At 53.1% G+C, this 23,219-nt stretch overlaps 1 protein-coding gene and 1 pseudogene across 8 annotated transcripts; both read left to right on the top strand.

Moving 5' to 3' along the window:
* Positions 1–5,407: 5,407 nt before the first annotated feature.
* Positions 5,408–7,772, top strand: LOC116630837 (annotated as a pseudogene). The gene is made up of 3 exons (XR_004299025.1): positions 5,408–5,543; positions 5,875–6,023; positions 6,791–7,772. The product of XR_004299025.1 is annotated as a tubulin alpha-1B chain-like (transcript).
* Positions 7,773–14,319: 6,547 nt separating this feature from the next.
* On the top strand, positions 14,320–21,968 carry DNAJB2 (DnaJ heat shock protein family (Hsp40) member B2). 7 transcript variants are annotated; one of them, XR_004299022.1, is made up of 11 exons: positions 14,320–14,519; positions 14,801–14,900; positions 15,578–15,687; positions 17,025–17,078; positions 17,253–17,375; positions 18,103–18,195; positions 18,418–18,520; positions 18,712–18,782; positions 19,622–19,828; positions 20,304–20,754; positions 20,964–21,962. XR_004299022.1 is itself a non-coding variant. In XM_032401700.1 (11 exons), exons 2-10 carry the CDS (start codon positions 14,836–14,838, stop codon positions 20,746–20,748), a joined length of 849 nt encoding a protein of 282 aa, XP_032257591.1. In that variant the 5' UTR covers positions 14,320–14,519; positions 14,801–14,835; the 3' UTR covers positions 20,749–20,754; positions 20,964–21,959. The 7 variants fall into 7 exon arrangements, 4 of the variants coding, with proteins under 4 accessions (XP_032257591.1, XP_032257599.1, XP_032257577.1 ...); XM_032401700.1 differs by having other exon boundaries at positions 20,726–20,754; positions 20,964–21,959; XR_004299023.1 differs by lacking the exon at positions 18,103–18,195 and having other exon boundaries at positions 20,964–21,963.
* Positions 21,969–23,219: the final 1,251 nt, after the last annotated feature.

The raw sequence follows: 23,219 nt of genomic DNA, 5'->3' as shown, positions 1-23,219 counted from the left end.
AATAAATATTTGTTGAAGAAATTAAGATATGGATTTCCTCTCATTTCATAACTGAGATACATTAATATGCTTTAAAATCTCAGTCTCTTTACTCTGTTGTACATAAGACCTTCCCCCCTGCCTACCTTTAGGATAGTTTTCTTTCCAGAGTTGGTGATGTCTACATTGACTCTTGAGATGCCCAACTTTGAAGGCCAGTTGGGAAGTTGAAGTGCTGGACAAGAAGGTTTTGGGCCCAGTGGGCCCTCTGGGAACCCAAATGCCTCCATCTGGATAATAATTCCTGAGGTCTATGGCTTCATGGATCAACCCACTGTAGGCTGGGCTTGCTTACCTTTGAAGTGTTGGTTGGCTGTGTCTTCTCTCTGGGGATTTTGGCCTCTTAATTCCAATTGGGAGAGTGATGACTGCAGTCCACAGTCAAAACCGGAGTTAACCCTCTTGATATTCTGGGTCATTCCCTGGCATACTGTGTTGAGAAGGGCTCTGAAAAAAGCCCCCAACCTCAAAATAACTCCCCCACCATTTGGCACCTTGACTGAAGTTTCATATTAGCAACTGCTTCGTGGATAAGGTTGTTAGATAAAATTCCTTTATTTGCTAAAGCTGGCATTCCTATTCCTGGTCATGGTTGCTGACTGGAAGAATGACTGGATGGAGAGGCGCAGTGTGGTTTCCAGGCAGCATTAGAGGCCATTTGAGGTTAGTGGTCATACATTTGAAGTCAGGTCAGTCAGCCCAGTTCTGGATTTTTCTATAGCCACTGTTTAGCTGGGTCAGGACAGGCGCAGAGTTGGTGAAGAACCAGGGTTGTGATTTAGTCAAACGAGGATGCTGAAGCTGGAGGGAGGCAAGGGAGTGATCATGGCCACCGTGGAATTTAAGATGGAAAGGAAGGAGATAAAGACACAGGAGGGGGATGAGGCACAGTGAAAGCTCTGTCTTGTGGAAAGGGGAGAAGCACTGAGCCTGAGTCCCAGGTGAATTTCAATTCCACCACTAATGAGCCCCCACGTGACCTTGGGCAAAACGGGCAAGAGGCTTCCATTTCCTTTTCTTTCTCAAGGAAATGGAGGCCCCGCCTTGCCTACCTCACAAAGCTGTTGAGGGACTCAAGGGAGATAAGGGGTGTAGCCGCCTCAAGAGCCACAAAATGGGATACAAATGTGAAAGATTAACATTTGTATTTCATAAGTTTGCCTAAGGCCATAGGGAGACTCCTGTGGGGAAATAAGGCCAAGTGAGGCCCGCAGCCACTTGCTTAGAATGGGGAGAGACCATGACAAGTAGCCCTGAGCCCCTGCTCCTCATCGTGCTTTCCCTGTGGAGAATAACAGCAATTCTAGACTAAGCACTCTTAGTTTATATGGTTTCATCCTCACCATACTACCTCTCCCCATTCTACAGACACGCAAACTGAGGTGGGAAAAGAACTTAAATGCCAGAGCTGGCCCTAAGACTGAGCTCTAGTTCCTATGTTCCTATAATAGTCTGAGTTTCCACCCCGAAGGCCCTGAGGCTTGATCTCTTGCCCTAGGACTTGTAATTTCCAGTTTAGAGCACTCTCCTTAGTGCCACTCACATTCCACTTCCAGTCCTCACCCACCCTAGGGGTGGCCTTGCAGCTGGAGCTCAGGGGCTTTGATTTCTGAATCCTCTCCCACCTGTGAGAGACCGCTGAGCCACCAGGAAATGGGATTGTGTGCCTGAGTGCAGACACTGTGTACCTGTGTGGGGTGACCAGCCGAACCCCTCCTCTAACCACCGCACCTTGCTGCCCTGTTTGAGCCCAGGCCCAGCGCTTGGTAACCAAGTCAACAGGCCTGTCCTCCTGGGGCCGTTTCTAACTGCATTTTCCCCGCTGAGAGATGATCGGAGAGTATAAGGAGGCCAGTGGCTGCGGGTCTCTCACAGACCCATATCTGTCTCTCATCGAGCAGCAGACAGACAGACAGACAACCCAAGCCAGCCCCCAGCCAAGCAGCATGGTGAGCAGGGGTGGGGGGCTGGACATGCTAGTGAGGGTCCTAGTGTACCTAGGGTGGGTGGTGTGAGGGATCCTTGGGAGTCCAAGTATTCCAGGGGCTAGTGTGTGGGCATGTGAGGTGGGGAGAGGGAAAGAGACTTCCAGATGTGAGTGTGGCCCCCGAGTTTTGCCGGTACATGAGAGCATGTGCAAGGGTGGAGGACAGGGTGATGGTAACCAGGATGTGGCTGCTGAGGGGTTCTGGATTTAGGGGTAAGGAGTATGGAGTAAGCAGGACTGGAGCAGGAAATACAAGCATTTTACAAACCCTGGGCCCCACAGCAGATTCACCCTTGGCCTCTGGTCTTACCTCCCAGCTGTGGGCAAGCATCCTCACAGCCCTGCCCAGCTGATGCATCTGATCTGACCTCTTATTTCAATAGAGACAGTGAAGAAGAGGAGGGGAAGGGAGGGTGTGCCCTCTTATCGAGACCTGGCTGTGCGTGGGGCTCATTTGATATCATTTGCCAGGCTCCCCACCAGGAGGGATAGAAGAGCAGTGAAGAGCATGGTTGGAGCCAAGCTCCCACTCTGAATATTACTGGTTTTGCTCATGACCTTCAGCTAGTTGCTTAACCTCTCTGTGGGTCAGTTTCCTCATGTGCAAAACGGCGTCATGAAACTACCTACCTATGGGGTTGTCATGAAGATGAAATGTATAATAATGTATGTGGAGCGCTTAGCACAGTGCCTGGCCCCTAATTAATGCTTAGCACAGGGGAACTAAATGATATAATGACAAAGCCCACCACATACGAGATCATACTATTTTTACATTCAAGGAAAGGGCACTAGAGCAGCTAAAGAGAAGTAACTTGTCTGAGGTCATAGAGGGATGGGGGTTTGATGCTAAATCTATGTGATTCCAGGGGTTGAGTTCTTTGCCTCAAACCTGTTGCCCCACAGCATCATTTCTAGCATCTCAAGTATACCCAAGAGGTCAGAGATGCCTTGCGTGGCTAGCAGTCATGGGCGCCAAGATGGTGTCTGGCTTTGTAGACAGAGCCTGGGCAGGCTTGAAGTTACAACAGCCAGTGCTGGCCTTGCCAGTGGACTGGTAAGCCCTGTCAGTCCTCCCTGTGGGACACAGGGATTTCTGGAGTCCTTGTGTCCCTGAACACCCCCCAGTTTAATTCATTACCTTCTCTTACTATGACAGCAGGGTTGGGGGATGGGAGTTGGTAAGGGGACCCAACATGTATGGTACCCCCAATATGTGTCATGCAGTGAGCCAGGTAACTTATATGCCTTCTTTCATTTAATCCCCGTCTTAATTCTAGGAGGGGGCTCTTATTTGCCCCAGTTCATGGGATGGAGGGAGGCCCACAGAGGTTAATACTCTTGCTCAAGTCAAGTAGAGAAGTAATGACGATGTATGATTTAATCCCAGTCATCTCAAAATCATAAGTCGAGGCCCTTGCATCATATTTAAAAAGTCAGGCAACTGTTAAATTTATGGAGAAAGCATCCTCATTAAAAATTATGAAATATTCCAGGCAGGAAAGTGTAAAGAATAATATAATAAACACCTGCTACCCAGCTTAAGAAATAGAATCTCTCTCCAACTGCATGCACCTCCGTCTTCTACCAGAGAGAACCTTTGTTCCAAATTAGTGTTAATATTTTCACTTGCTTTCCTTATTTTTGTAATACACATGCACTACAGAATATATAGCAAAACATAAATATATCTGTAAATGACGCACAGCATTGTTTTACGAGCTAAAGATTTTTATAAATGGTATCATTTTGTATGATTCTTCCCTAATTTGCTTTTCTTTTTCCCAGTAAAAATTTTTTGGTAAGATTATTTCTTTTTTGTTGTTGTTGGGTTTTTTTCTTTTCTTTCTTTTTTTTTTTTTGTTGGGTTTTTTTCTTTTTTTAAAGTTTTATTTAGTTGACAGACAGAGACAGCAAGAGAGGGAACACAAGCAGGGGGAGTGGGAGAGGGAGAAGCAGGCCTCCCACTGAGCATGGAGCCCGATGTGGGGCTTGATCCCAGGATGCTGGGATCATGACCTGAGCTGAAGGCAGACGCTTAACGACTGAGCCACCCCGGCACCCTGGTAAGATCCTTTCTTGTAGTTCATCCATTTCTACTTCTGAATCATTCTTCATCCATTTTCTCCTGTTGAAGGACATTTAATTGGCTTCCGTTGCTATGGTGCTGTGAGTCTTCTTGCACCTGTTCTTGTTTACCTGTGTGAGAACTTCTCTAGAGCAAGAGTGTCATCAGCTCTCCTAGATCTTGCCCAATTTTTCTCCGAAAGAGATGCATCAATTTAGGCTTCTACCAACTGTCTAAGGAGTCCCATTTCTCCACATCCTCCACATGGTTAAGCCTTAAAGCTTGGGGAAACCTGATGGATGTGTTCATTTTGTTTTCAAGGTCTGGGGTAATTCTCAAGCAGAGCAAGAAGGCCTACTCTGGTATCCCACTTACCATGCTGTCCCACCCCTGTTAACGTATGAAAGTCTCCCTTCCCTGCCCAGTGGGCTACTGGAGGGCAGGGACTGTGCTTTGGGTGCTATGTATCTCCAGTGTCAGCACAACATCAGGCACAGAGCAGAGGCTCAGAGTGTTGGATGAAGCAAGAGGGTCCAACCTTCTTGATTCTCATGGGGCTCCCCAGGAAGGGCGTTGACCTTTCTGATTTCCAGGACCAGGTAGTTTATCTCAGTACTGCTTTAGGGGCCAAACGTTCTTTGACCACCAGCCTTGAATCATGTAGGGAAGACCTTTTTCCCAGCCCCACTCCACTCCACTCCAGAATTATGCACACCCAAGAGAGGAAAGAACAGCATACCCCCTACCATTCCAGGCCCACTCTTCCCTTCCTTGCTGGCATTTCTAGCCAGTGAATCTAGAGTTATTCCTGCTTTCAAAACCTCTCCCTTGTCTCAGATCCCTGAAACCTCACTTGGATCTTACTTCTCTCACCCATGGCCCTTCATTTCTTTCTGAACACGGGTGGGTTGACTATCATGTTTTGCCAGACTCATCTGATCCCCTCAACACTTCTTAAGACGCTTAGTCACTGAGACTAAGACTCTATAATCTTAAAACTGCCCACATCTGCTTCCTCTGAGGGTTTTGGCCCAGCCCCCGGAGCCACTGCCTGTGGATCCTCAAGGCCACAAGTAATTCCTTAGACACAGGAGGTGGGGCAAGGAGGGCAGGAACCTTTGCTCTCAGCCAGAGAACCACTCAAGAAAGGATTGCAGGCAGGAACCGTGTCCAGGCACGACAGGCTTCTCTTTGCTAAGAGTGTTCTCTGCACTTTGCCTACTCAGCATGAGTGCTTCTCAGTGCATGTGGGGCAGGCCAATGTGCAAACTGGCAATGCCCGCTGGGAGCTCTGCTGCTTGGAACATGGGGTCCAACCAGATGGACAGATGCCTAGTGATAAGACCATTGGTGAAGGGGACGACTCCTTCAACACCTTCTTTAGTGAAACTGGGGCTGGGAAGCATGTGCCCCAGGCCGTGTTTGTGGACCTGGAGTCCACTGTGATTGGTGAGTGATGATCAGTCTCTGTCACATATGTCACCTTGTCTTGGGCACCACAGCCAGTCCTTCCCCATACCCGGGGCACTAGAATTTGTAGTTGCCAGGAGTAGTAGCCAATTAAACCACAGATCTGCTGCCACTAAGCTCCAGAGTCTCCGGGTAGCTCTATATCCCTTTCCTTTTTATTGAAGAATACTAAAAGTCAAGGGCCATAACACCAGCATGAATGGGGCTCCTCTAGGGTAGGACTAGGGGCCTCGTGGCCCCGCCCCTTCTGGTTAACTTGGGGAGCCAGGCTGCAAGGGGAGGGGGGTGCGTAAAACTCTGCCCATTGCAGATGAAATTCGGACGGGCATGTACCAGCAGCTCTTCTATTCAGAGCAGTTCATCGCTGGCAAGAAAGACGCTGCCAATAACTATGCCCAGGGTCACTACACCATTGGAAAGGAGCTCATCGACCTGGTACTGGACTGAATTCAGAAGCTGGTGAGTGGTGGTGGCTGAGGGCTGGGGAAGGGGGAATCTGGATTCCTTCAGCTAAGAAATCTGGACACCAGACAGGAATAGAGCCTCCTGGATGAGTTTTATTTTACTTTATTTTATTTGTGGATGAGTTTTAAAGATGCAGGGTCAGGACCAGTGAGGAGGGGCCCTGCATACTGATCGAGGGAGGCAGAGTGTGCACTCTGGCCTGGAGTTGGGTGTCCTCTTTACCTCCTATAGCAACTGGTCCAAGGCTGGGCAGAGTGGTCACCAGGGCAAACATGACCATGGGCTGTCTGGCCAAGCTGTGGAGGTCCATAGGGATTCCCAGAATATCACCTTGTGTTGCAGGGATGTGGGCAGAAGGCCCTGTGAAAAACAGGGATCCAAATAGTCCTGACCCAAGGCTCTATGATCAAATTTGGCCTCTACCAAGGATGGGGATCAGGTTCCTGGATTGTTGACCTCAGTAGGGAACATGAAACATGTGAAGTTAAGTCAGGGGTAAGCAGGTATGGAGCTGGGTGGGTTATGATGTTACGAGGACAAAAATGACTATGTCATGAGATTTTAGAGAGCTGTGTGTTAGAGACTTCAGGAGGGTTTAGAGAGGAGGAGAACAAGAGGAGAGAGAATGGTCCTGCTTTGTGCTCTTGGAAAAGTCTTCCAAGGATTTAATGAAAGTTTTGGGGAATTTGAAACAGCTGGTTTTTTCCTTTTCCTCAGCTGTGCTTCATATCCCACATTTCCCTTCACCTTCCACTTTCTAGGCCGACCAGTGCATGGGACTCCAGGGCTTCCTGGTGTTCCACAGCTTCGGAGGGGGCACCGGCTCTGGCTTCACCTCACTCCTGATGGAGCGGCTCTCCGTTGACTACGGCAAGAAATCCAAGCTGGAGTTCTCCATCTACCCCGCCCCCCCAGGTGTCCACAGCCGTGGTGGAGCCCTACAACTCCATCCTGACCACCCACACCACCCTGGAGCACTCGGACTGTGCCTTCATGGTGGACAACGAGGCCATCTATGACATCTGCCGCCGCAACCTGGACATCGAGCGCCCCACCTACACCAACCTCAACCGGCTCATCAGCCAGATCGTGTCCTCCATCACGGCCTCCCTGCGCTTCGACGGGGCCCTCAACATGGACCTGACGGAGTTCCAGACCAACCTGGTGCCCTACCCTCGCATCCACTTCCCCCTGGCCACCTACGCGCCAGTCATCTCTGCGGAGAAGGCCTACCACGAGCAGCTGTCGGTGGCCGAGATCACCAACGCCTGCTTCGAGCCTGCCAACCAGATGGTGAAGTGTGACCCCCGTCACGGCAAGTACATGGCCTGCTGCCTGCTGTACCGGGGCGACGTGGTGCCCAAGGACGTCAACGCCGCCATCGCCGCCATCAAGACCAAGCGCAGTATTCAGTTTGTGGACTGGTGCCCCACGGGCTTCAAGGTTGGGATCAACTACCAGCCCCCCACCGTGGTGCCCGGGGGCGACCTGGCCAAGGTGCAGCACGCCGTGTGCATGCTGAGCAACACGACCGCCATCGCCGAGGCCTGGGCCCGCCTGGACCACAAGTTCGACCTGATGTATGCCAAGAGGGCCTTTGTGCACTGGTACGTGGGCGAGGGCATGGAGGAGGGGGAGTTCTCGGAGGCCCGGGAGGATATGGCAGCCCTGGAGAAGGATTACGAGGAGGTGGGCATGGATAGTGTGGAGGGGGAGGGAGAAGAGGAGGGGGATGAATACTAGGGGAATCCTGTGTGTCTATCCTAAATAAAGTGCTGTAGCCTTACCATCTCGCAAGTGTCTTTTTCTCTGGGGAAAATTTGCGGAGCAGGGGTTTCTCCTTCAAGAGAGATAGGAAGGCTGGGATCTTAGTCTAGGTGCCCCAGAAACTAGATCTGGTTCCAGATTTTATTAAAGCGTGCGATTCCAGGAAGCTGAATGGGGAGCTGAGAGAGTACCTCAGAGAAGGAGGCAGAATTCACCCCAGAGAAGATGCAGCCGCATAAATGGCATCTCTGAATCAGCCCTTGGGTGAGGGGCAGGAGAGGAGGTGAGGGGGGGGGAAATGTATCCCCTGGCTCCGTTCCTCCACTGCTTAAGCCTTCACCCCATGACGCAGGAACTCCCCTGCCCGTCCGGGTGGCACCCACGTAGGCTGCAGCGTCAACAGGGAAACCCCGGGGCAGGAGGGGAGTGAAGTCGGTCCCAGCCACACAGGGCTGCAACAGGAGCCTGGCTCTCACTCAGGAGGGTCACAAGTGCGCCTCCGAGTAAGTAGTCTGCCAGAGCCGGCGCTCATTACCCCCACCCTACAGATCGGAGCTCTGTCTTTTCCAGGCAGGAGGTTTGGGTAGAGGGCCCAGAAGCTGGCATCTAAGGCACAGTGGCAACAACAATGGGGGAAATGGCTGACCTCCCAGAAATCTCCCCCAAAACGCACCACTTTTTGATGACGACAATTGACCCTCATTTCAATCCCATGCCTTGGGCTATGCAAGCACAACTTCCAACGAGATGGCTGGCCCTAAAATCGTTATATATGGATTTTCTGTAGCCTCTGCTGGGCTGGAGGGATGAGATGACTTAACCATTGGAGGGATTGAAACTAGGACAATCCCCCCCCATCCCCCCGCCCCCAAGAGATTTAATGCTCAGCGTTGCCCTCAGCTCTGTCCTTCCTGCGGCTTCCCTTTCCCAGGATTGGAGGCTGGGAAGGCAACCAAAAGGTCAGCAACACCAGGAAGCTGCTAGCAACCCAAAGGGCTGGAGGAGCCAAGGGATGAGATGGTGATGCCAGACCCTTGGAGCTGGGACGCCAGGTGGGAGCTGGAACCACAGCAGAGCTGCCCAGAGGTGGCGGGAGGAGCCAAGGAGGGAGGGATATTCAGCAGGATCCAGAGCCACTGCCTGAGGTGGCCCCTGATTTAGAGAGAGGGAGAGGAAAACCCTGACTTCTCCTTCCTCCCACCCTCAATCTCCGGCTAGCGGCTCCCACTGTCTGAACCTAGACAGGAGCTAGGTGGCGAGGGGGCCTGGGGACAAGGGGGTGCAGCAAGTGAGATATCCAGAGCAGGGCCAGGAAGGTGGGGGAATGGATCTCAGAGCAAACACATACCCACACCAGGTCTAGCTAGCATTCAGGGCCTGTGGTGGGTCAAACCGGAAAAGGAGTGACTCCTAGTCCCCATCACCTGTCCCTGTCTTGCCCTGATTATTGCTCTGTAGTAAGCAGAGGATGGAGTGAAAGTAGCAGGATGGTGGGGGTGGGGGGTTAGGGAAGAAAATGGGCATGCCCAGCACAGTAGTTTGCTCCTTCCATTTTGTAATTATGTGCCCAGGGACAGCAAGTATTCTCAACCTCTCTTTGAGGATTGAAGCTTACAGGGGCAGCTCTGTCCTGGGAAGAGAGAGGCCTGCAGTTTTGTGTCCATGTACGTGTGATGGCGGTGGTGAGAGTAATTTAATTCAGTGGGAGTATGTAGAAACCCGTTTCGGCTGAGGAGTTCAGCTATGCCCTCAAATCCACTTCCTCACCCCACTAAAAGGGCTGACTTTCAAATCTCTATCTGACTCCTGTGTCTTTCTCTCTCTCAGCTGGTTTTAAACTTGGGAAGAGACGAGGGGTCATTTTGGGAGCCCTTCAAATCCCAAGAAAGATCGTCATTTATTGAGTACCTACTATGTACTAGGCCCTGTGCCCATATTACCTTGTTAAATCCTGAGGTAAATACAGTTAGACCCACTGGACTGGAAGCTTCATGGGAACAAGTCTTGTCTATTCTCCGCACCTAGAATGTCGCTGGCTGAACATATTAGGCAACATGTGTGTTGAATATTTGTTGAATAGACTTGCTAAATGAATGCCTATTTTACAGATGTGGAGACTGAGGCTCAGAGAAGTTATGGCACTTGCCCAAAGTTACTCAGTTATAAATGGAGGAATTGGGATTCCAACCCAGGTCAGCCTGGACAGAAGCTTCTGCTGCTGTCCTTCCCTCCCTCAGATGCCCTTCCCACGCCTGCCACAGCGGTTCCAGGCATCCCTCCAGACACCACATCTCTGAACCTGCCAGGTCTCTAATGCCCAGACAGTGACTCAGCTACCTCAAAGGCAAGGAGGGAGTGACGCTTGACACTCCCTTGCCCAGGCGCTGTGGTGGAGGGCACGTGGGGGGCGTGGGGGCGCAGATACACAGCTTCTGGGACTGAATGAGGGCAGAAGCATCTTTGAGGCCAGGTTTGGGGGCTATCAGTGCCCTCTGGAAAGGGCTCCTAGTCCGAACATCTCATAGGAGGTGAGGTAAGGGCTTGGGAGAGGCCAGAAGGATGTGAGGTCTTCACCTGTCAGGATGCCTGGGCATCCAGAGAGGGGGCCAGGAGCCCCTCCTGTCTGTGGCACCAGCGCGCCCGCCCGCCCTGGCCAGCTGTGTGGCCATCTCCTCTCAAACCCTGCAAGGCCTTCCCAGCTAGTAACTCTGCTGACAGGCACTGGCAGGCCTCGGTTGAGCTAAGTGTGGGTGTGGGGAGGTGGCAACCCAGCCCTCCATGGGGCAGCCAGGAGCGCCACCCATTCTGCCTCCGGGGGACTCCCTCAATGCAGGGAATGCTTTCATCCCCGATGCTTCTAAAGCCAGAGTACAATTACCTCCTGCAGGCAGACACAAGAGACAGATTCCCAACTTGGATTCCACCCAACACGTTTATTCCTTCATCTCTGGTGTGTCAGGAACATGCCTGCCTCCAAAACTGTGTTCGTACCATTCCCTCCTTCTGGAACGCCACCTCCCCCTGCTTGTCTCAGTGTTGCCATTCCTTCCAGCTTAGGTCACAGTCACCCAGAACCATCCAGCCCTGGGAAGTTCCCCGCTCGAGATTCTCCCAGCACCTCCTGTCTGTCTCTATCACTCATTCGGCACTTGGCATGGACTGCCTTGTATGGTGGCACTCAGGTTCTTGCCAATATCTTATTTCTCCAACTAGATTTTAAAAAATTCTGTATATAGTCGAACAGTTATTTTGTGAACATGCTTCCAAATTGAAAAGGTACAAAAGAGATTTCCAAACAGCAAAAATAAGTCTATAAGTGAAAAGAAGTCCCCTTCTTTTGTTCCGCTCTTGACTGCCTCCACTATTAACATTTTTGTTCTTGTTTCTTTCCAGAGACATCTACATATATATTAATGTGTATACAGTAGTCCCCCTTGATCCACGGGCGATATGTTCAAGGCCCCCATGGATGCCTGAAACCATGGATAGTACTAGACTCCGTATATACTATGTCTTTTGCTATACACGCATCCCTATGATAAATTTACTTTGTAAATTAGGCACAATAAGAAACTAACAATAACAATAAAATAAAACGAGTCTAATAATATACTGTAAAAAAAGTTATGCGAAAGTGGTCTCTCTCAAAATATCTCATGCTGTACTCCCCTCCTTCTTGTGATGATGTGAGATGCTAAAATACCTACATGATGAGATAAAGTGAGGTGAATGACGTAGGCATTGCAATGTAGTGGTTGGTTACTTCTGACTTTCTGATGATACATCAGAAGGAGGATTATCTGCTTCCAAACTGTGGTTGACCACAGATAACTGAAACCGTGGATAAGGGGGACGACTGTACACACACTTCGATACACTTTGTTTTACCCTTGTTTTTTCATTTAACAAAAAATCCGGAAGATGGTCCTTATCAGTACATAAAGATATGCCTCATTCTTTTTGGTAACAATGTACTATTCCATTGGATAGTGTACCCTAGCTTATTTCACCAGTCTGCTGTTAGTGAGTATTTAGGTTGTTTCTAATTCTTTGCTTTGGAAACAAATTCTGGAACCCTTGTACATACTTCTTTGCCCATGTGTACAACCAAAAACTCTTAGAATCAGAATTGCTGGGTCAAAGGCTACGCACCTTTAACTTTGATATGCACCATATTGCTCTCCCACGGCCAGTGTACTAGCATGCCTGTGCCCACAGCCTTGCCCACACAATGTATAAAATTTTTTGATCTTTGTCAATCATCTGATAAGTGAAACAAAGTATTTTATTGCAGCTTTCCTTTATAATTCTCTTGTTGTGAATAAGATCGAGCATCTTTTCATATGTTTAAAAATCAGCATTTTCTCTTCTGTAAACTGTCTTGTCTGTGCCTTTTGCCCATTTAAAAAACTGCATTGTTGGTCCTTTCTTGTGAACAAAGGAAATTAACACTTTGTTTGCCACATGTGTTCAATATAATTTCCCTCAGCTGTCATTTGTCAATGTCCCAACTAGATTTTTATCACCTTGAGTACAAGGACTGGAACTTAAACCCCTTTGTATTCTCAATTCTTAATATAATATCACATACACAGTAGGTGCCAGACAAATGTCTGTTGAGATAAGAGAAGTAAGAAGAAAGAGATTTGGAAGATTTTGGAGTGACCTAACCTATTTCCTCCTCTTATCCTAAGGCCAGTCAGGATTCTCACTGTAAACAGCAGAAGTTAGCTCTGGCAAGTTAAAACAAAGAAAAAAGACACCCCCCTCTTCCCGCATACACACACACATTGGAGAGACACTGGGTAGCACACAGAATTAATATGAGGGCTGCCAGATGAGACTCTGCAAACAGGTAGGCATCAAGGGAAGCTGAGCATCCAGCACCCTAGTCAAGGTCAGGGCACAGGACAGCCTGCCTAAAAGACCCCGGTTCCCTACAGAACAGGGGGCTGCAATGAGGCTTCTTCCCACCCAGGCATCGAGACCGACATTTCTTCCTCCAGACACTAGAGGCTGCTGCTGACTCCGCTGTCACAATCACCGCAGAAATGAATTCTCAACGGCCCTTGCTTCCCTGTGACTTGCTCCACATTCAAAGTCCCAGCTGGAGGTTTCAATTGGCAGAGCTAATGGCTATGTACCCCTAGAGCCGAGAAGTCTGGGAGAGCACAGGTCAGGGCTTTGCGACAGGGGGTGGCCTGCCTCCCATCAAGGCCTACACATTGGGAATTCCCCAAAGGTATTCAGAAGGTTGAGACTGTGGGCAGCCAGGGAAAGTGGACAAATGCACACCACCTTCTTCCCTCATGTCTGGCTCAAGCCCTTCTCTTTGGTGAAGGATTGCTGGGTCACCCAGCCGAAAACACTCTTCCGGACTCACGTAAGCATGACTGCTTGGGCCAATCATGATGCCAGAGAGGTATGTACTGAGACCCAGATGTACTTTGTACCACACCTCATTTGACTTTCAAACAGCTCTAGGTGTTACCTGTATTTAGGTAGGAAAAACTGAGTCCTCAAAGGTTTTGCCAAGTCACACAATAGTGCCAGGTTGCAAACCCAGGTCTGTCTGTTTATAAAACCTTGGGATTTCCCAGTGGGCTATATTGTTGGGCTGGTATCTTACCAAATTGGAGCTCTGTGAAGTCAGGGACTGGGTCATAGTCTTCATTTTACATCCTGGCTGCATCTACTATATAGATGTTCAATTAATAGTTGTGGATTAGCCTGGACGATATCAAGCAGGAGCCAATTCTGGAAAGTTCTCTAACTCTCCCATGAGGCCTGAACCCAGGAATCATTTTGAGGTGGACAAGGTCTATTTGGGATCACTCTGGGAGGGGGGTGGATCCCAGAAAACCAAAAAGCCAAAAAACCTTGAATCTGGAGAATTTCCTTTTCCTTTTTTTTTTTGTTTTCCTTTTACCCTTTAACCCCACCTTCCGCAAATGTGTCAAAACTGTCAACAAGAAGTTCCAATCTGTTCATTATTTAATCATCCAAAGGCTATTTTTGAACCCCACAACTGCCTTAAATACTCTAGGGCAAGAAAAAGACACAATCTCTGTCCAGTGGAATTTACATTCTAATGGGGGAGGTGAAGGTCCATCAAAGAATCAAACAAGCAAGGGCTGATTTGTAGCTCAGACGAGTGTGATGGTGTCAGGAGACACTGACCGGCAGGCCTGACCTACTCAGGGAAGTTGGGGCAGCCTCTTTTCGGGACCTGGGGCGGAAGCAGAGATCTGAAGGGGGAGGATTTAGGCCCAGAGGGGGGAGTCTGAGTCTTTGAGATGGGGGATTTCTTCCGGAGTGAGTAGCCATCGCTCATCGAGCCCGTTTTTAGGAAAGGACAGAAGGACCAGGGCCGGGCGGCTCGCTGGCCCGCGAGTGCGTCACGCCGGAATGGCACCGGCCGCGGTCTCCCCGGTCCCGTCTGGGGATGACGTCGCCCGGGTGCAAGCCCAAAATAGCCGGCTCCGCCCCCATCTCCCGGCAGCCCCTGCAGCAGTCCCCCAACCCCCGCCCCCTGGGTGACAGGCCGAGCCGCCCTCCTCTGAGTCTCTAGTAGTTTCAGTGCCGCTGACGCATGCTTGCGCGCACAGCTGGGCCGGGCGCGTCCTACGCAGCAGCCGCGAGCCGGGGCGGCCGGTGCCAGACGGTTCCGGCGGGGGGCAGGGGCGGGGCGCTGCAGGAGGCCAGGGACTCCCGACCGAGGAGGTGCGGGCGGGGGGCCCCGGTCAGGCTGGGAGGCCCTGGGCCGGGCTGCTGGAGTCACGGGGCTGCGATAGGGCTCCCCGGGCCTGGGCGCCGAGATAGCCCCCGGCACCGGCCTGCGGGGGGCCGATAAGGCTGCCGGAGGGAGCCTCGTCACCGGCCCCAAGCAGAACCCAGTGGGCGCCGCTTACCCCCTGGGAGCAGCTCCGGCTCCCCCGGGGGGTCTCCAGGCCCAGGGAGGGACCCTGGGTTCTTCCGGCCTGACTCCTCCTCCTCTCCTGCAGCCCCCCGAGGCCCATCTGACTCCCGACGAGTTGCCATGGCATCCTACTACGACATCCTAGACGTGCCGCGAAGTGCGTCTGCTGATGACATCAAGAAGGCGTAAGTGCCTCCGCTGCGCATCAGAAAGCCTCTCACCCCCCCTTACCCCTCCCCCACACCACCATAGGGTCCTTCAGAGGCCTTGCCGAGGGAACTAGGTCCTTAGAAAGGATTGGGGGGCTCCCTCTATAGGAAGGAAGAAGATCCCTGGAAGAGTAGGAGAAAGTCCTTAGCGTGAAGAAGTTCTGCTGGGAGGTGCACTGTGCGTCCTTCTCCAGTGGATCCCCCCCACCTCCCCCTTCACTCCTGCCTCAAGCCTCAGCCCCTAGGTGTGGGCTTTCTCAGGATGCCTGCAAAAATGTCCAGGCCCTGTGACCAGGAGGGGCCAGTGCCCTGTACACCCCATGGCCACACATATTTCCAACTTTTGCAGCCCCAGTGAGCTCCAGGGAGGGCTTAGGGCTGGGGCTTTCTCCTGCTTACATGATCATCTGCTGCTGCAAGTAGTCCTAGCACTGGCCGCAGAGGGGAGAGATAGGGACTCCATTAAAACATGGCAGCAGAGGCAGCCCTAGCAGCTGGGGTGGAGCAGAGGCAGCCCTAGCAGCTGGGGTGGACGGGGATCTGAGTGGAGAAAGGACAGTGGCAGGCTAATGGGCAAGTGGGTCGTTCTGTTTCATGGTGAGAGGTGCTTGCTTTTGTCCTCTGACCCGACCCACTGGACCCACTTCCTGCAGGTATCGGCGGAAGGCTCTTCAGTGGCACCCAGACAAGAACCCGGATAATAAAGAATTTGCTGAGAGGAAGTTCAAGGAGGTGGCGGAGGCATATGAAGTGCTGTCAGACAGTAAGGGCCAGGAGGGGGCAGGGCAGGGCAGCACCTATCGCCTCCATTTCATGCCCCGTCGTACTGCTTCCCAAAGCCATGCTGCCACCTCCCATATCCTCCGTGCCTGTTTCCAATCTGGCATTTAAGTGCCGCCCCCCCCCCCAACAGGGGACTCTGCGACCTTTTTTTTTTTTTTTGCTTCAATTCAAGTGAGCACCTACTATGTGCAAAGCACCCTTTTATTCTTTCCCGAATCCCCTGTGCTCAGTGTCTGCTCCCTGGGATCTGGGATGGTAGTTGCAGCATGGGTCTTGACAAGGGGTTGGAAGCAGGGCAAGTAACCTACGTGTGCCGAGCCTTCTTTGTGCCAAGCATTGGTGGGGGTAATCCCCAAGAGTCCTCACAGCCATCCTGTGAGGCAGGATTTATCATCCCCACTTTATAGGCAAGGAAACAGGCTGAGAGAGGTGAAGTAAGTTGCTCAAGGTCACACACAGCCGGAATACGAATCCAGGTCTGTTGTGTTTTTTTTTTTTTTTTAAGATTTTATTTATTTATTTATTTTAGAGGGAAAGAGAGAGTGCGAGCAGGGAGAGGAGCAGAGGGGGAGGGAGAAGGAGGGGGAAGAATCTCAAGCAGACTCCGCACTGAGCATGGAGCCCTATGCTGGGCTCAATCTCACGACCCTGAGATCATGACCCCAGCCGAAATCAAGAGTCGGATGCTTAACCGACTGAGCCACCAGGCGCCCCTCCAGGTCTGTCATTTATTTATTCATTCATTCAGAAAATATTCATTGAGTGTTTATGGTGCTGGGCCGTTGCTGGGAACAACGGAGGACAAGCAGACACTGTCCTGGTCATCATGGGTTTATTACATTTGGCCCAGGAAGCCGGACATTAACCAAGGAAATAGACAAGAGTATTCTGCAGGGAAGTAGCTGGGTGATGTTGATAGGGAATAACGGGCACCCTTTTTGTTACAGTGGTCACAGCAGGCCTCTCTGAGGAGGCGACATTGAGGCTAAGCCCTGATAAATAGCATAGTAATAATTAGCTGATATTTGTTGAACACTTACTATGTTATCAGGCACTGTGCCAAGCAGTTTATGGGGATTGTCTTATTTAACCCTTGCAATGACCCTATGAGGTTGGTGCTGTTATTGTGCCCATTCTACAGGTGAGAGGGAGCCACACTGCGAAGAGCTGGCACTGCTGAAACCTATAGCCCGTGTCTCCCGTGCACCCTGCTGTCCCCCTAGCCTCAGTCACTGGGTGATCCTCTGAGGGTCCTAGCCTGGAAGGGGAGGCCATCATCCCAGAGGGAGGGAGAAATGATCGGGTCTCTTTTTCCAGAGCATAAGCGGGAGATCTACGACCGTTATGGCCGGGAAGGGCTGACTGGGGCAGGTAGGTGGAGCGGCGGGGCACAGGGATGGAAGTGGGTCACTGAGGAGAGGGGGAGGGCAGATTTTTAGTGCAGCGGATGCTCTCTTGAGGCTCCTGGCCATGCCTTCAGTGGGTGGCCTGGCTCAGAGCAAGACGCATGCCCTAAGGCCCCTACTCATCCTGCCTCTCCTCCAGGAACTGGCCCATCCCGGGCGGAACCTGGTGGCAGTGGGCCTGGCTTCACCTTCACCTTCCGCAGCCCCGAGGAGGTCTTCCGGGAGTTCTTCGGGAGTGGAGACCCTTTTGCGGAGCTCTTTGGTGAGTGGGCTCAGGAGGCCTCTGATTGGCTCGACTCCCATTCCAGGCCTGCCCTCCATCAGCCGGGAGCCCCTGAGGCGGGAGGCTGAGCGGGCAGCAGAATTCCACAGATGGAAGATTTTGGGGGGGTGGGTCCAGGGACAGCGGGGACAGAACCTGACACAGGCCTGAGCCCACAGAGACTCGCCTTATGAAACGAGGGCAACAATGGTGCACTGTCAGGCCTGCACAATAGCAGCCGTCAAAGCAGCACTCAGAGCGCCGTGTGACAATCACAGTGACATCACACACAACAGATAACATGTTCGCAGTGAGGACTATGAACCCTGTGAGGTGGATAATTTTCTCCCCCCTTACAGATGAGAACACAAGGATACTTCCAGATAACTAGCTGAGAGTCATGCAGCAAACGGGAGAGTCGGGCCTCCTGGCCGGGTGGGCCTGACTTTACACCATGCTTACCTGCCCGTGCCGAAGGAGCTAGCCGTCCCCGCTTCCTCTTTCCCTTCCCTCCTTCATTGTCTACTGTGGACAGAATTTACCAGGGATCTTTTTCATATCTAATATTAAAAAGAAATTTAATTCGTAAGCAAGTCCACAATCAAAAAAGAAAAAAATACCAGAAATGCTTAGCAGGTTATATTTCTAGGCTGAAAGGCAGGGTTCACACATTTTTGGGGGGCAGCTCTCTTTGCCAGATGATTGTTAATCTGCTTGCTTGTTGCAGATGACCTGGGCCCCTTCTCAGAGCTTCAGAGTCGGGGCTCCCGACACTCAGGCCCCTTCTTCACCTTCTCTTCCTCCTTCCCTGGGCACTCTGGTATGTGCTGTCCCTTCGCGTTTTTGCAAGCTCTGGGTCCTGGATCCCCTCGTCCCGGCTCATTCCTTTTCCAAGCCTTCTCTCCTGAGTATGTGGAGCCCTGCCTTCGGGCGTCTCTGCAGGGAGACCCCACAGGGGTTCCTGGCCCCGTCTTGACTGCAGCATGCCGGCTCCGTCCTCCCTCTGACAACCTCTCTGCCTCCTCCCTTGTGTCCATGCCAGATTTCTCCTCCTCATCTTTCTCCTTCAGTCCTGGGGCTGGTGCTTTTCGCTCTGTTTCTACGTCCACCACCTTTGTCCAAGGACACCGCATCACGACACGCAGGTGAGGGCTCCTTTGGGATCATCCCAGGTGCAGGGGTGTGGGGGTGAGGGGTAGAGGGGGAGCAGCATACAACTAGAAGGTCAGCTCCTTGTGGGCAGAGTCTGTCCTGTTTGCTGCGGCATCCCAGAGCATGGACAGGCACCTGCAGGATTCGTGCGTGCTCGCTGAGTGAACCGTGCCGTCCCCCACAGAATCATGGAGAACGGGCAGGAACGGGTAGAAGTGGAAGAAGACGGACAGCTGAAGTCAGTCACAATCAATGGTGAGGAATGGCTCTGCCACCCAGTCCCTGGCAGGAAGCCCCAGGCCCAGGCCCCAAGGCCCCCTCCAAACTGCTCCTCTCGGAACTCCTTTGGGGCAGGGAAGGAATGGCGGCCACAGGCCCCACTGGCAGAATCAGAGATGGGGATCCCCGGGCAAGGGCAGGGAACTGAGGAGTCTCAGAGGGCCAGCCGATCACCATCATCCTTAGTGGGTGCCCAGGGTTTGCAGAGCATGGACTATTTTGAAAGCACTTGTGCGCGTAACACGAGCTCTGTATTGAAGCAGGCAAGGGGAAGGCAGGGCTTTGATATTGGCCCTATTTTTCATGTGAGGAGACTGAACCTCAGCATGGTTAAATGGCCCTAACTCCCAAGTAGCCCCAGGCCCACGGCCTTGTCCTACTTAGTAAGGGGTAAAGCCATGAGTGACCCGCAGGATGCAGGATTCCTGGGGCGGAACCCTTCCCACAGTGTCACGCCGGATGGGATGGTCAGCACCGCGCCCCTTCCCTGCTTGCCGCCTCTGAGTGCGCTTCCTGGGCTGTCTTATTTAGTCATTGGAACAATCTGACAACGTAGGCACTCTCACCGTTTCCATTTTATAGATGAGGAAAGGGGGGCTTAGGGAGGTTGAGTAACTTGCCCAAGGAGACAGCTCGTATCTGCTGGTGCCGGGTACCTGCCCACGCACATGACCACCACGCTAGGTGCCAGAGTGCATGCGTGCCGGTTCCAAAGGAGGGGCTGTAAGCGGTCAGAGTTGCCACTGCATGAGGCAGCCTGGCCTGGTTCCCCTGGCCTGGGTCAGAGGGCTTCATGGTGGCCATGACTCCTACAGGTGTCCCAGATGACCTAGCGCTGGGCTTGGAGCTGAGCCGTCGCGAGCAGCAACAGTCTGTCACCTCCAGGCCAGGGGGCACACAGGTCCGGCAGACTCCTGCCTCCCGCACCTCTGACAGCGATCTCTCCGAGGATGATGAGGACCTGCAGCTCGCCATGGCCTACAGCCTGTCAGAGATGGAGGCAGCTGGGAAGAAACCAGCAGGTGGGCGGGGGGCGCAGCGTCGTCGGCAGGGGCTGCCCAAGGCCCAGGACCAAGATCCCGGCATGGGGGGGACCCCTGAGGCTGCAAGGGGGGATGCGGCCAAACCCAGCCCATCCCCAGAGGAGAAGGCCTCTCGCTGCCTCATCCTCTGATCACCAGGCCCAAACCACCCTGATTCAGGGCGACCGGGGGGTCCTGCTCACTGTCGGGAGCAGAGGGGCAGGGCCTGAGTTGCAGGAGCCCTTCTCCAACTCAGTGCTCCCCCAATAGGTTTCCCTCCCATGTCCACTTGCACTCCAGTGTGGACTCGGGATTTGCTCTGCTCAGCCCACAGCTGATAGGTCCCTGGCGAAGCCCAGGGTGGGGAGCCTCCGGGCAGTGGGAGGGCCTCCCAGGAGCCAGGATGCACTTAATCCTACTAGATAGGGAGTTTCTAAGGGGCATTAGTGGTTTGGGTCGGGCCTTTTGTGCCCAGGTCTTCTGCCACCTGTGTTGCTGATGACATCAAGGAAGGAGGACTTGGCCTGGGGTTCTCTGAGCCGGAGTCGGCAGCTACACCAGGGAGTCTCCCGTGCTCCTTGTCCAGCTGCAGACATCCCACCCTGGTTTCGGTGCAGCGTTGAGCTCTGACGTCTCTGTTGCTTCCCTTCTGGTGCTGCCGCTCCTCCCTCGCTCTCTTCTCTCTGCACTTCCCCGCGGGCCGCATCGCTTGCTTTCACTGCCATCTGGCTAGGACTCCCTTCTTCCTTCCCCAAGAAAGCCTCAGTGTGACCAGGAAGATGCTGTGGCCGGTAGGGCCATAAGGTCTTCTGGGGAGGCTAGCTGGGTGGGGCGGGAGCCTCTCATCCAGATTCGGAACCGGAGCCCACTCCTCCTCCCTTCCTCTTGCTGCCTCAGCCTGCCCCAGGCCTCGGGACTAGGCAGAGGTGAGGCTGGCTATCCCTGGAGAGGTGGGATAAGGCCAGGGTGCCCCAGGAGGGAGGCCTAGGAGGGGACTGTACCCCGTCCTATTTCACCATGCATCAGGGCTCAGGGAGAGGCCACAGGGCTAGCCCAGGTCTGCATGCTCAGCTCCATCCTCCACGGCTGGCTGCTGACCCTGTCTCCTGTCACCCCGCCCCCGATCTCTCCTCAGATGTGTTCTGAGCTGGATGTCCGGGATCCAGAGCCGCTGCACAGTTCCAACAGGACAGCGCCCTCCCCTGTGCGCTGGGAGGGTACCCTCCATTCCTCTCCCTCACCCATGCTGAGCGTAGAGCTGGGCCTGGGTGGTGGGTGGGGGCCGGGTGGGAGGCATCCGTAGTCTTAGCCTGTGAACTCTTCCCTGGGTGTTTGGTGCTGTCTCTTGGGGACTACAGGTCCCAGAATGCAACACACCCTGCCTCATTTCTGATAGATCATGCTAGGGGAAGCGGTGTGTGGTTGTGGAGCTGTGCATCTTGGGACATGTAGTTCTAGCCCAGGTCAGCTTGTCACTCGCTGTGAGAAGGGGAGATCTTGTCATCTGATTTGACTCGCAGGGGTGGCAAGAATGTGGATGAAGGGGTAGTGGGCCAAGCTTCGGTTCCCCTGACACCTCTTGCTAGTGCCGGGCTTAGAGTGTACAAATCAAAGCCCTGCGGCATCTGGGAGAGGCTCTTCTGTGGGCAGTCGGAACAGGCCCCGATGGGATGGCCAAGCAGGGCGGGGCCCCAGAAGGCTGACTGATGGGCGTAGGCTGGCAGAGAGCTTGGAAGGGGAGGCCACCGGTGTGGGAGTGTTTGTGTTTGTGTGTGAGAGAGAGAGAGAGAGAGAGAGAGAGAGAGAGCGAGCACGCATGCGCGTGGCCGGGATTGGTGTGTAATGGGTGCTCCGGGCATGTTGCTGCTTGTATGGCTTCTTTGGCCTCTGACCCTGCTGCCCATTCTTCTTCTCCAACACCACAAATGAGCTGCCTCTCCTCCTCCCTGCCTGGGGAGCCCCGTGGCCAGGGAGGGGAGCGGTGGGGCCAGGGTGTTGCCAGCCCTGTGACACTGCATCTCAGAGACCTATCAAAGCCAGCTAGGCTGAGCTCAGACCGAGAGAGAAACACTGGAAGTCAACAAATAAAGCTGTTTTGAGCGCTCGGTGGTGTGCTGTGTTCCCATGTTCTTCCTTTCCAGGGTGGCCCCAAAGGGGACCCTACAGGACCAGTGGGTGACGTAGCCCCCTCTATTGCCCAAACACCCAGAGGTCACAAGGCTTCCCAAATGACAGCAGAAGTCCCCCCCCTTTGACCAGGCTGCCCTCCCGAGTACATTGTTGAGTCCCAAGAAACGCTCACGTTCTTCTGCCCTCACCTTCCCCAGGCAGCCGCTGCTCCCCTCCCTGGAGGGGATCCACCATCCACTACTCTGCCCCACAGCTAGGACCAGACTAAGTTACGACTCGACTGCAAGTATGGGAATGACTGAAAGTAGGGAATACGTGGTGAAAACTTGTAAAAACTACTCCTGAGGCCCACAAACTGAGCCCCTCCCCGGGTTCCCTTACCTCAAGGCCGGTGGCCAGTCTCAGAGGCCTGCCTTTCCCATATGGAGTGGTCCAAGTCCACCCCACACAGGGTCCAGGCCCCAAACTCCTCAGGACCTAGGGAGGAAAGGGCCAGGGACCTCCTCCTTCCTTCTCTCTAGACACCTTCGGAGAAGCCTTTTCAGCCACGGGACAAACAACTCTCCATCGTCAAGCAGAGCGCCGTGGCTCCCCGGCGACTCTCTCTTCCATTCCAGGATAAGTGCCTAGCTTCGTCTTCAACAGCCGAAGGGCCTGTATTGTACTTTTCTCAAAGCAAGGAAGCAGCCTGCGCTGAAAGAGGCACTTCAAGCCTCTATCTTGAAAGAGAGAAGTTGCTGGAAGTTTCTAACATGGCTGTTTTGCCCACTTCTAGTCTTTGAGATGTCAAACACTGGAGCGGAGCCTCAGTGGAGCACAGGTGAGGTGTAGGGAGGCCTGTGGTCTGCTCGCTGGTCCCTTTGCTCCCTGTGCCGGGCAGATGGGACCACCCCCCACCCCCGTTTTTCATGTGAGGGGACAGCTTTGCCAAGGTTAAGTGTTCCTAATTCCCAAGTAGCTCCAGGCCCAAGGCTCTTTTGGCCTCATTTCTGTGCCCACCGGGACACATTTCTGTGTCCAAGGAAGCCTCCTGACACGCAGGTGAGGGCTCCCCTGGGGCCCTACAGGGAGGAGGGTTGGGGGAGGGGGAGAAAGTGCCCCCTGCCCCCAGCTGGATGGATGCCTGTTGTGACGTCTCACAGGCCTGGTCTACAAGCTGCTATCGGAGTCTAGCTAGTTTTGCTTGTGGTGGGCCAGGCACTTGGCCTGCCCGAGGTACATTCTCCTGAGGCTGAAGGGCACGAAGTAGCTGCTCACGAAC

This window comes from Phoca vitulina, unplaced genomic scaffold (genome assembly GCF_004348235.1).
Source record: "Phoca vitulina isolate PV1807 unplaced genomic scaffold, GSC_HSeal_1.0 scaffold1, whole genome shotgun sequence".
NCBI lineage: Eukaryota > Metazoa > Chordata > Mammalia > Carnivora > Phocidae > Phoca > Phoca vitulina.
Note: the sequence above shows the minus strand (reverse complement) of the source record. Positions and strands in the feature narration are given on the sequence as shown.